The sequence below is a fragment of the Porites lutea genome, chromosome 6 (assembly GCF_958299795.1).
Source record: "Porites lutea chromosome 6, jaPorLute2.1, whole genome shotgun sequence".
Lineage (NCBI taxonomy): Eukaryota > Metazoa > Cnidaria > Anthozoa > Scleractinia > Poritidae > Porites > Porites lutea.
The window spans coordinates 20171351-20183674 of record NC_133206.1 but is presented as its reverse complement, the minus strand read 5'-3'; the positions used below and the strand labels follow the sequence as shown (position 1 = coordinate 20183674).

At 39.2% G+C, this 12324-nt stretch overlaps 2 protein-coding genes across 2 annotated transcripts in view; both read right to left on the bottom strand.

Moving 5' to 3' along the window:
- LOC140940280 (importin-7-like) overlaps positions 1 to 8272 on the bottom strand; it is a 32963-nt gene extending 24691 nt beyond the window's left edge. Inside the window, exons 1-8 of the mRNA XM_073389205.1 lie at positions 8086 to 8272; positions 7684 to 7765; positions 5435 to 5594; positions 3914 to 4072; positions 2332 to 2488; positions 1382 to 1471; positions 1076 to 1170; positions 321 to 391 (exon numbers count right to left, since the gene is read on the bottom strand). Coding sequence (XP_073245306.1) covers positions 321 to 391; positions 1076 to 1170; positions 1382 to 1471; positions 2332 to 2488; positions 3914 to 4072; positions 5435 to 5594; positions 7684 to 7765; positions 8086 to 8169 — 898 coding nt within the window. The 5' untranslated portion in view covers positions 8170 to 8272. The remainder of the gene's footprint in view (positions 1 to 320; positions 392 to 1075; positions 1171 to 1381; positions 1472 to 2331; positions 2489 to 3913; positions 4073 to 5434; positions 5595 to 7683; positions 7766 to 8085) is intronic.
- A 2337-nt stretch (positions 8273 to 10609) lies between these two features.
- Positions 10610 to 12324, bottom strand: part of LOC140941464 (hatching enzyme 1.2-like) — a 59359-nt gene continuing 57644 nt past the window's right edge. Inside the window, exons 8-9 of the mRNA XM_073390460.1 lie at positions 11361 to 11478; positions 10610 to 10898 (exon numbers count right to left, since the gene is read on the bottom strand). Coding sequence (XP_073246561.1) covers positions 10794 to 10898; positions 11361 to 11478 — 223 coding nt within the window. The 3' untranslated portion in view covers positions 10610 to 10793. The remainder of the gene's footprint in view (positions 10899 to 11360; positions 11479 to 12324) is intronic.

Genomic DNA, 12324 nt, shown 5'->3' with positions numbered 1-12324 from the left:
TGATTTTGATAGAAATGACATCAAGACCCCAAATTAGGCAACAAGGGGTAAGCCGATTTCAAGTGTCCAAAGATACAGAACACAACAGTCCTTGTTTTAAACTAATGAGTACAATGTAGCTCAAAGGGGCTGTGTCACATCTTGTTAATAATGTCAGTTACAATGTACGCATCCTTATTCACAAGTACAGTAAATGCACTTCGTTTGTGGTTTACCAATGTTAAAAACATTCAGCTACAGCTGAATATTTCAAAACATATACCGGTATGCTGATTCAATAACACTGAACATTACACTTAGCTAATTCAGAACTGTCTTACCTGAAAAATGTTTGCAATAATTCTCTGAAAATTGTTCATATTCCTTAGTTATAGAGCCAGGTGTTCCATACCTAGAAATCAAATCAGTGGCAATCCATAGATTTTTCCATTTTAGTGTTAAAAAACAACAGCAGTGCTATTGTACCCACAAAAGTAGGGGCAGCTAGTCAGGATGACAGGATTTTCATGGGCAAAAGTTGGATCAATTAAGGTTTCTGGGAAACTGCCTGCCTACTCCTCCCCTAAGCTAACATTAACACTTACTCCTCAATAAGGGCAAAATGTTGACATAGGGGAGGGGAAGGTGGGCAGTTTCCCAGAAACCTAAATTGATCCCAAAAGTTTTCAGCCACATTCACCAATAAAAATCCTGATGTTCAGACTATCTGCCCCTGGATCCCTGAGGATAAAGTTTCTTAACTTCCATTTCATATCAAGTATATATAATCATTTTTTGATATACCTGCACTCGATCCTCACTTAGTCCTCTGTATCATCATCATGATAAATTATTTTTACATTTACAGCAAGTCATTTTGAATATTTTTTATCAATCCACTGATGAAGACTCACTCTAGACCATCAGCAGTCTCTCTTTTTTCATGCAGGACATGAAAATGACCATGTGCCTGCTGATGGTGGCTGGCACACGCTTGCACTTAATCTAACTAAATCTGAAGAACAAGAGGGACTGGACTCACTTGTTGAAGTTTACATGTACTGTACGTCAGTGCAAAGCATTACTTTTTATTTACCTCTCAAAAACTCGGCACAGAATATGTAAAGCCCACTTTTTGGCTTTCCACCATGGGAGCTTGGCCAGCTCCTCTCCATCACCTTCCAATGCCACCTGAAAAATCACACTTTATTACAAGATGCGACTCTACTGATTAATAGCCATCAATTAACAGCAGTAATGAATTGTTATAATGATTTCCAAAACCTCTCAATAATAGACAAAATTACAACAACAGTGTACATACAAGTACAGCTGTAACAATAAGGACAATTGAGAATAATTCCATTGTAAGATCTACATTTTATAAAGGAGAGATTCTGACCTGTGGAACATCTCTTGCAACCACAGTTTGAAATACATGCATCCACTTTCCAAATGATTGTGCGGTGATCACTTCCATTGGAAGCACATACTGCAAAACAATATTTTATCATAAGTATTTGTCCACTGTGAGATATCTTAATACAAAGGAGGAGTGTGACATCATGTTACCATGGTAACATACCACAACAATTGGGAGCTTAAGCAACAACGATGGTGGCGGAAATGAGGATGGCAAAAAAAGCAATAGGTGTACGTGTAGATTGGCAAAACAACAACTTTGCACATGCATCATGCTTGTTTGTACATTTCGTGCACAACTGTGACATGAAACGTCCTTATTTCATGCGCCCAATTTATGGAGTAGGTGAACATAACACAAAAATTTCTTATACGTTTTACTAAACTTAGATATGGTCCTTTCGGACTCAACCCCAGAAAATTCCCCAACATTTAATAAGTTAAATGAAACTGAATAAGATCGATGAAGCTTGAAACAGTGCATATTCACTCTTTAAGTGACTCTTTCGGTTTGTCCTCCAGAAATTTTGCTACCATGGCAAGGTGACATAATGACTACACTGAGACAGACAGAAAATAACTTGGTAATAAAGTTGTGACAAAAATGGGAATAAATGAATAACAGTGTGATTCCAAAATCAATAATTCTCATTTCTTAAACACATTTCATTCCATTTAAGGCAGCCCAATTCGACATTACCATAAACTGCTGCCTATACATGTAAGTCCTGCTCTTGAACAGTTGAATTCAAAAAGAGAAAAGCTATACGGGCTGATATCCAAGGGTAAGGTGGGGGGGGGGGGGGGGAGCTATAATTTGATGTATTTTTTTGTTTAGTATACATATAGGTGGGCCTACAACTAGGGTGCTTACCTGTATATCAGCAGTTTACAGTATACATGTAAATCAGTATTCAAACAACCACTAACCTGAATGAGAGCAAAAAATATTTTGAGAATCTGTTTTTGAATTTCTACTGATGGCTGTGAACCATCTTCTATGACCATGGTGAATCTTGAGTACAGCTGAGGTAAAAGAACTTGCATGATTCTGTGGAGAACTTGGCGCTCATCAGGCTTCTTAAACCTAAAAGAAAGCAAAATCCTATGCATTACAAACTAATGAATTAATAATGCCACTCTTTAAAAAAGTAAATGTACCCCTGTTTTTCATCCAGATATTATTACAGGTCAAAAGTAAATTAAGGTTAATATTTTTAAACCTAGGTTCATTCTCAATTTCCTTTGTCTCCTGGCCTAATGGCTAGGGAACCAACCTTTGTTAAAAAATTTTACCCTGAAGTTAATTTTGATCTGTGACATAGATACATGTAAATAATAAAAGATTGAGGTTTTGCCTGTTTGACTCTTACATGTATTATGTCTAATGAAACAAATACATGTAAAGAAAATAAAGGCAGATGAAGACACAACTTATCCAGATGCAAAAAGAAGACCTGAAAAAAATTCAGGCTTGCCAGGATTCAAACCATGACCCCTGCGATCCCGGTGCAGTGCTCTAACCAAATAAGCCAGCAAGCCAAATAAGAGCGGGTCATAAAACAGTGTAAACAACGCAGAGTCTCACTGCTAAGTCAGACATAAAGGTTGTGAAAATAAAGGAATGATCACCAAGTACATGTGCACGTAAAAAAAGTCTTGAGTTTTAAACAGATTCTCCCAACCACTAGGCTGAATAACATGTGGCAACAGAATGCACGGATCCATACCACTACTCCAAACTACAATCCCAGGAAAAAGTAGTTGGGAAGGTAGTAGAACTTAACAGTAGTCCATTTTAATCCTCAAAAAATAGATTTTTCTCTTTTGCTTTAAATGCCCGGTCCCCCTTATTCAATGTTGGGATATACAGTAACAATTACGCGCACAAACATTAATGTTTTGCTCAACATTGGGCCAGGAGAAGAGGGAAGAAGGTAAAAAGAAGTAAAAAGTAGCAGCCTTTCCAACACTTTTGATGATGATTGTAGTTTCTAGGCTGTAAGGGTTAAGAAGCATACAAGTACACTGTATGTGTTGTAAAGGGAAATATAACAGGGCTGTAAATAAGGGCCAGTAGCTGGCCAAAACCGCCGGCTACTTTCATCTCATTCTACGATAACTGCTAACAGAAAATGAGAACCATCAAATAAAATTGTAAAGCATCTGTTTCCCAGTATTGAATGACATTGAACACATATTATTTTAAACAGGTTTAGATCTGTGAAATGTTTGAACCGTGAGATGGCTTGGAACACCTGGGACATTTTGACGGCATTGTTCTAAGTCTTGCATGTATTCGGATGAAACAGCATGGCATCCGCGCTGGAAAATACCTCTTGAAAAGCTCTGGAAACGCCATTTCCGAGACTCTAAATTTCAAAATGTCCCTAGATGCCTCAGCTGTCAAGAACTTGTGCCTTGGGTGCAAGTTCCAGAGCTGCCTACCATTCATTATCAGCCTGCTACTTAAAAACTTTTTGAAAGCCCTGTATAAATTATTTGAACTTACTCATATTTTTTGACAATCTGGTACAGAGTAAGCAGAGCCCCCATCCAAGTTGCTTGACTGTTCTCAGTCAGGTATCCATTCACCTTGTCGATAACTCCTGGCCATTTGTCAGGAAAGTCGTGGCGAAGAATTTGGCTCACACATACAGTCAGCTGTAATCTGGAATGAAAGTGGAAGCAGCAAGACTATTGTTTGAACTGAGAACAATAGCAAGACTTTTTTCAGTTATTTTGTTAATTATTTCCTTATGGCCCAAGTACATGTAGTTTCCATATAGCTGTACCAAGTCAGGAGTGTTGCTAAAGAAAAGCTAAACAGGCCAGACTGTAAGTCAACAAGCAGGCTTTTTTACTCAACTGCACCTTCAAAATTACCCAATGCTTTCCAGAGGGGAATTTGAACCGGTGGTAAGCTCTTTTTTTCAGCCAGTGAAATTAGCCAACAGCCGGCTCTTACTGACTCAGCCTTTTCAAAGCAGTTGAAGAAAAGTTCAAATCAATCAACAGTGAAGTACAGTCTGTACAAATTCTGTAACTATAATCTTAAAAGGTTAAGACCTTAATGCAACACCATAATACATCAACCCTAACTTGGCACAATGAACCGTTTTGGGTCTACAGTATGTACAGTGAACATGTAAATGTAATGTTGTTATTCTTTCAATGCTGCTTATACAACATTAAAAAAAAACCATACAACAACTACTGATGTCAAACCCTGTTAGTGCAGGGAGAAGGGGGCAAACCAGAGTAGTTTGACATTTTCAGCATCAAAGATGCAAATGCAATGGAGGTCAAAAGAACTTGGGACAGTTTGAAAAACTCTTTCAAGTAAATATTACATAGTAGTCTAATTCTACTGATAACTTCTTGACCCCATCCCCTACCCAACAATGTTGTATTCCCCCCCCTCCTCCAGAAAATCATTTCCACCCATTTCGCTCAAACTTCAGCATTATTTGGGGGAGGGAAGGTTCCAGTTTTACTAACAGAATGTAATACTCCAAAGGTCCCAACACTTTTGACCACATTATAGAGTCAAATTCCCCTGGCAAAAATGCACAAAGAAATACACTATAATTAAGTCAAAATAATATTGGTGAACTGGTGGCAAACAGGTCCACCAACATTAATTTGCGGCTTTATTGTTTGTTTATTGCCCTCTGCATTACATTCAGGGTGCATGGCATATGTACCAGTATATGTAAAGTAAGTTTGTACTAATAAAATTTATTTCTAAACTTTATACTGAAATACATATGTAATTACATGTACATGTGTAATGTTTTTTATCAGTAATAACCAGTAATAAGAGGCTGCTTATGGTAAGCATGACCGATCACAAATGTGTTATAAGTATTTCATTGATTTTCGACATGTTGTTTCAGTATTTGCTAATTTCTTCTTATGGCATTGCAGTATTAGGTACCCCCCAAATGTCCCCTTCCTTATTCATAGACACTCATCGACAGAGGTTAGAATCCCAACGGACAAATCACTAGCAATAATAATTATTCTCTACCTTATTAATTCAGGAGCATGGATCACAGCTTCAACAATGTTTTCTCTGATTATAACTTTGTCCTGTTCGGGAATCACGTAAGGTTGCACACCATCAATAAGCTCAGATGGATCCCTGTCTTTCCAAAACTGAGAAACCATGTTCTTCAGGTAAATCCCACCTGCAGGGAATTATTACTTTCATTCTCAAATTCATGCATGTACACCTGTATTAGGCCTGAACTTGAATACTGGGCACTGTTCAACACTATGTTCGATAGTGCTGTCTAGGGGATAAGTGTTTGAGAAACCAATAATTAACAATTATTGGACGAGGTTGAGCAAAATATCATGATTTGTCTGTGGTGAGCAGATCAATATTATTTGCCAAAGCCGAAGGCTGAGGCAAATAATTGATCTGCGAGACACTGACAAATCATAATATTTTGCGTTAACCAAGTTTTATCAGTCGATCACTGAGTTTGTTTTTTCAATGAATATCCTTGGGAAATGAGGCAATCTGCCATTTTCACGCAAGAGCAATCACAAGAAGGAGAAAGCACGGTTTCCTTTATGCATGAGCAGAATATTAGTTGCAGCAAAACACAGTTGGACGGCATTGCGCATGAGCAGACCATTTTGTAGGCAGTTATTTGCAGGTCACGTGGTGGGCTCTCGGCCAATGAAAAGAAAGAAAAAATTTGTTTCGAATGATTTTGCATTACTATTCATTCAGAATATTTTTCTGTTTCTGATTGGCTGAAATATCAGGCTGATTCTTCATAACCAGCAGGCACTTAAAAGAAGAACGTAAATGTAATAACCCATCCATTTGATATTATATTGGTAGCAGCTCATTTCCAGGCAATAACCACTTCAGCTGAGCAGAGCTTTAGAACATGGCAGCTTACAATGCAGCTATTTATGCCAGGGGATACTAAAGAAAAATGTCATTCAAGATTCCAAAGATCAATTAGCTGAATTTCTAACTAAAACTGAACTAAAGAAATAGGATAGTAACCAAAAATAATATTGCACAGTGGATGTTATCTGCTTGTTAAGGAGTATTTGTAAGAAAAAAACATCTGTTTATATCCTGAAACCACGCAAAGAAACAGGCAAATGTTGTAGGAAAGCCTACGACAACACTTGGTTGTTTACTCAGATTATTTTAAATGAATAACAGAACAATGTAATTGAAGTTGGCTTTTGTATAATGTGGAGTGTTAGGCACATCTCGGGGGCTGTTATCAATGAATAACATTCTCCTTGACCTGCATAATTCTTCACAGCCTCATTCAATAATGCATTGTGTAATAGATTGTTAATTATCTGGTGGGTAGTGATTTATCCAGGGGTTAGCATTATCTACAAAACCTTCTTTGCAACTGGGCCCTGGTGACACAATTTTAACTTAATTTTTTTCTAATGATTGACCAGTCAATAAAAAAAATATGAGTCAGCCTCAACAACTGCAGGAAGTTAGGCAGAACAGTAGTGGCGAAACAGTCTCCAAAATGGCTGAATTAGGACATACCAAATGGCAGGTGCTGTAAAATATTATTGGGTTGCACGTGACGTCACCAAAAATCAAACTAAGAAACTATCGACTCTTCTGAGTTTCTACTTTCACGAGGTATTACAGTACCTAAACATCTTTACTTACACAAATTTTTGGTTCGAAAGGGTCCTTCGTTTTGCGAGACAGGACGCTTGAATTTCCAGACTTTTGCGTGACGCGGCATTTAGCTGGTGGCCGGGAAAGCTCTTATGTGGGTTAAAAACATTACCGATTTTGGGAGATTTTGCAATCTAAACATTCCTAGTCTCAGAATAAATATTACTGTAATCTTTATGAATTCCTCAAGCGAAGAATTCACGCATTAGTAGGAAAACTCGAAAACAGATGTTTCTGTTGGTATCCGGCGGCCATATTGGTGTTCCTGAAAGGGACACCAACATAGCGTTTCCATACAAAACTTTATAAATTTAGGTAAACCGTTTTTCCCAATATCTCGCATTGAGATATTTCACAGACTTGATTCTTGGCAAGGGTTTTTGTATATTTATCTTTTTTCATTTCCCAGATTGTAGTCCTTCTGTATTGAATGGTTTGCATTTTTATTTTTCATTGTGTGACAGTGCAAACCGAGAATAGAGCCTAAGACTTTGTTCTATCCTGATTCAAGTGTAAACATACCTAAGTTAAAACGTACATCATGCTACATGTAAATTTTAACTGTTTCGCAATTAAGCTTAATTATTACCTACCAGATTGTCTCACAGGAATCTGCACATCATTTGACATAACTACTTGTAGCAAAAGCGTCAGAAATCCCGGAACTTTGTGAATCTGTGAGGGAAAAAAATTTAAAAAATTTTGCATAGATATTCGTTGAGGTAATCTTTGGATTCATGCCTATTAAACCCATGTCGTTTTCCAAAAGATCACGTAGTTTTTTTACTTTACGTGTACAGTTCTTGCTCGAGAGCGCAATCAAAAAGACTTTTCACAATGGCTTTATTTAAATCCATCAATTTGGACTCAAATCGTAAGACCTGCGAAGCCGAACACAAAATTTTCTGTCAAATTCTGGCTTTTTGCTTGCGAATAATATCGCGTGAGATGATCGAGTAAGCCCTTAAACGGACGAAAGTAACTCGAACACTCACCTCGTTTAGCTTCTTTTCGGCTTCTTCTCTCAAGTTTGGGTCAAACGTACTCGATAGGATGGTGGCAAGTTGCGGTATATCCATCTTGACCAATTATTTTGCGATTTATCTTAGTTTTTTTCCTCACTTGACTGTTACTCCATGTGCAGTTTTTCTCTTCCCGCGATACTTCCCGGCAAACTGTGACTTGCGCAAAATGGAGAGGGCAGCTGACCGGTAAGATTGTTTGTTCATTTTCATGGTGGCGTTTGGTCACAGACAGCGACGACAACGAAAACGTGGAAAAAGGAATAGGTTGACAAGGCAAAACAACAACTTTGCACGAGTAGCACGCTTTTTTGTAAATTTCTTTACCGTCACTGCACGACCAATACGTGAACATGCCTAATTTCACGTTTTATAGAGGACGTAATATAAACGAGCCGGGACCCAATTTTCTTTCTCTCTCTAACCTTGGATAGTGGCTGTTAGATATTCGGCTCCAGAAGAGTTCGCTTTTATTTGACAAAGTAAGCTAGTTGGAATAATCGCGAAAGGGATTCAAAAGACGCGAATTCACTTTTTAAGCGACGTTTTCCTTGCCGTCGCCGTCGTGGTATCTTAAACTCCCTTTTATCTCAGTTAAATACAGCTTTTTAAAATTCGTGCACAATCACGGGGAATCAGGTACACCTTAGGATGAAGTACCGACTTGATTAAAAGTCCAAGGAAAGCACTTGAGGAAAGTTTGGATATAACAGTGGTGTGCTGCTAAAGATCTCAAACCTAGCCTGTGTAGCCTGCACCATGGCCGAAACAACGCCGAAATCTTTGTTCTGGGTCCCCACTTGTGTTCAAAGATTTGATTACGCGCCATGTTTGGCCTGTTAAAAAAAACATTGTCTTCTTACCAATCAATTCGAAACGCACTCCCCGTAATTCGTTGAGTCCGTTGGCGGCCCAGAACAAGGATCTCGGCGCTGCTTCGTTGTTCGCAGACGTTACTTCCCGTCTGCGTTTCTAGGCGCCTGCAAGGCAGGCTTCCTTACACCCTGACCCCTGACCTTCACTGTTCAAGAAAAGAGACCTTTTTTCATGACCCCGATTCACATTTCGCATACAGAATTAAGCACGGTATTTGACAACAAAGAATTAGATTGTGTGTGTGTGTGTCTTTGTTTAAAAGAAATTGTTGGTACTGATACATGTAGATCGCGAACCGCTAATATTCACACACTGTTCAGTACAATGAATACAAGCAAGCTCTCCATTTGGGGGATGTGGTGAAAAGCACACGCGCGAGAGGCGCGTGAGGCACGCGAGAGGAGACGCGAAAGCGGGGAGGCGGGGGGTTTCGCCGATCGCTCGCGCGTTTTCGCGCGGCTCGCTTCGCTCGCCCAAATACAGCTTACGTAGCAGGCGCTTGGAAGTAGTGGGCGCAAGAAAGAACGAACGTGCGCGCGCCCGTACTTTCTTGTGCCGACTACTTCCTATCGCCTATTACGCAGGCTAGCCCAAATAGGAGAGTTTGCTCGCAGGTAAGCGTACGGCGGGATGCTTCGCAGTCGGCCGCAGTCAATGGTCAATCAATGCGGACCATATTATAGGGGGGGGGGGGGGGGGGGGGCTACTTATACAAGCCTTTGGCTTTCTATGAGGTCTCCTCACCACTCACTGTTTTGATCCCTCCCCGATCTATATTACCTATTGTCCTTCAACTTAAACTGTATTGTTTTTCAAGATTAAGATATCTTGTATTGTGATTATGGTACTTTGAACTTTATCTCAAATTGACTGTAAATAAATAATAAATAATTATAATAACAAGTCAGCAACGGCAAGTTTAAAAAGAAAGTAAATTTTAATATTTCTTTTGTAAAACATAGCATTCAGAATAATTTCCTAGACTTCCATCGCATAGACTGATTATCAGGCTAATATCTTTTATTCAAAACAGAAAAAGCATGTAGTTGCCAGACGTTCAGATAGTCTCAGGCCGAGTTAAGGAGTGGGTCACGCATTATTCTATGAAGAATTTAAGGGTGTGGGCTATCTACGAAAGGAAACATTCAAGAATCATGAAACTAGGCCAAGACCTTAAACTGGTCGAGTGTGCTTTATTCACGATAGTGTTTCCATGGTAACCATTGCCTGACTATTCATGCTTTTATTTCTGGTTTGTTTCTTTGGAAATTCTGCACTCTAGAATCGATGTCTTCAATGAAAACTGGTGACATTATTGTTCCTGGTATCTAGAGCATTTTTCCAAATTTGTTTGGAATCAGTGAGGTAAATCTAGGCGATATCAATGTTTTATGATTATTGCAAGACCCATTTGTGACAACGTCATGTTAAGATGATTTATCGAAATGGCAAAGTGTCATGGCAATATCTTGAACAGTGAAGGAGATGGACCACTCCCCTCATTTTACATATAGGTTGACCCAAGCATACCTGAGGTAGGGGAAGGCACGAAACTTACCGCGGAAAGAAAAAAAAGAGAGAGAAAGAAGAGAACGGCTTTCTCCTACCCCCTCCATCCCGACTATCTGAACGCCTGGAAGAACACTTAGAATTACGTAAGCAGATACGGCCCACACGCCTTCGAGCAAAGGTGGTTTCAAGCCAGTCCGAGAGCTTAAAGGAGTTTTGTCGAAGTTGGCTCAAATTATAGCTAACGGGATCAAAAGCCTAGAGCGCAAACAGTTCTGATCCCTGATCGGTTAGCTTCAACGTTCTGTCATTCTGATATGATCGCCAGGATAAATCCATCGGTTGAAATTTAGTATTATCTTCTTCTTTGTTGTCCTGTAATCTGGAGTTTCAATTTCTACCTGAAGAGAAAGTGACGAAGTTCTTCAAAGTAAAACAAATTGCAACTGTACCAGTTATAATTGGACATTCAAACAGCGTGCTACTATTGAAATATATATTTTTTTCTAGCTTAGCGGCTTTATCACTGGAATTGTCTCGATTTGAAAGTGAGACACAAAGTAAATGGGAAATTGACGAATCGTGAGCACAGGGACGTGCAACGCTTAGGGACTGGTCATTATTTAGCGCGCGGGTGGGGGGAGGGGGGCTCAGTACTATGTTAGGGGGAGGGTCACTTTTTTCCTAGGTTCTTCAAATGTTCGTAAATTGTTGTCGGCTCAGTTCTTTCCACTTTCTGAAATTAAAAATGCCCAGTTTTCAAATCTTAGTATTTCTCAGGTCATCCAAAAAGCAGAGTTCTTATGCGTGGACCTGCGATTTACTTTACACGTGACTTAATAAAAAAGAACTCATTTTCTTACTCTTTCCAGATCCCATGCATTAGGATACCACCAGTTGAACCAGGAAGACGCTTCCAGGCGGATCCTAAGCGATTCAAAAGTACCAATGTCGGGAGAAATCACCGGAAATGTTATTGTGCTGAGAAAGAAGAATTTTTAAAATCAACAATTGAATACGTCACGTAAACCGTGATAAAGAAACTGCCTTATACACACACGTGCTGCGTTTTTTTTTTTCACCTTAAGCTACGGTAAAACGGGCAAAAAAATGTGTCACTTGTTTTTCAGCATTGCTACAGAGCGAGTTGTAAAGCGATGTTGCACGTTTTGTCACCCAAGCTCAAACCTTGAGAGCATACAAAAAAATGCGTCATTTTTCTGCTGGTAGATCAATTGTGTTTGCAGTCTCAATTTGTTCTAACAGAACTTTGAAGCAGACGGATAGAACGCGTTGGACGATCCAAACTCCTTCAGACGAACTTAACTGAGCCAGACGTCGAATTTTTTATGAACTTAACTCACTAAGTTTGGTTCATCTCATGAAAACTTCGACGTTTGGCCTAGGCCTGATCATGAATCATTGTAAAATAGCGTCACCGTGAGAGATGAGTTCCCGTTTGTCAACTCTATACTAAACCAATTTAACCGCCTCATCTGTCTCATCTTGAGCCTAATCATCCATGTCATCTCTTCATATGCGTCGTGAGCCTCGTCATCAGATTCGATGACTTCATTTATCTCTTGAGATCTCTGTTGAGTTTGACCGTCCGATTCAACAACAACAATAACATTTAGTCCAGCTTTACGGCAAGTTGACCTTGTACTTTGTGCTCTTGAAACGGCCGCTACTTCTTCTAGATTTTTTGTGAAGGGTGTGCTAAAAATACCTTTTTCTAGTAGCCAAAGTAAAGAGTCCAGATGCAAACGCCTTGTTAGTTTCTTAGCAAAGTCAGCAATGGGTAACTTTATTATTCTCTTCGATTGA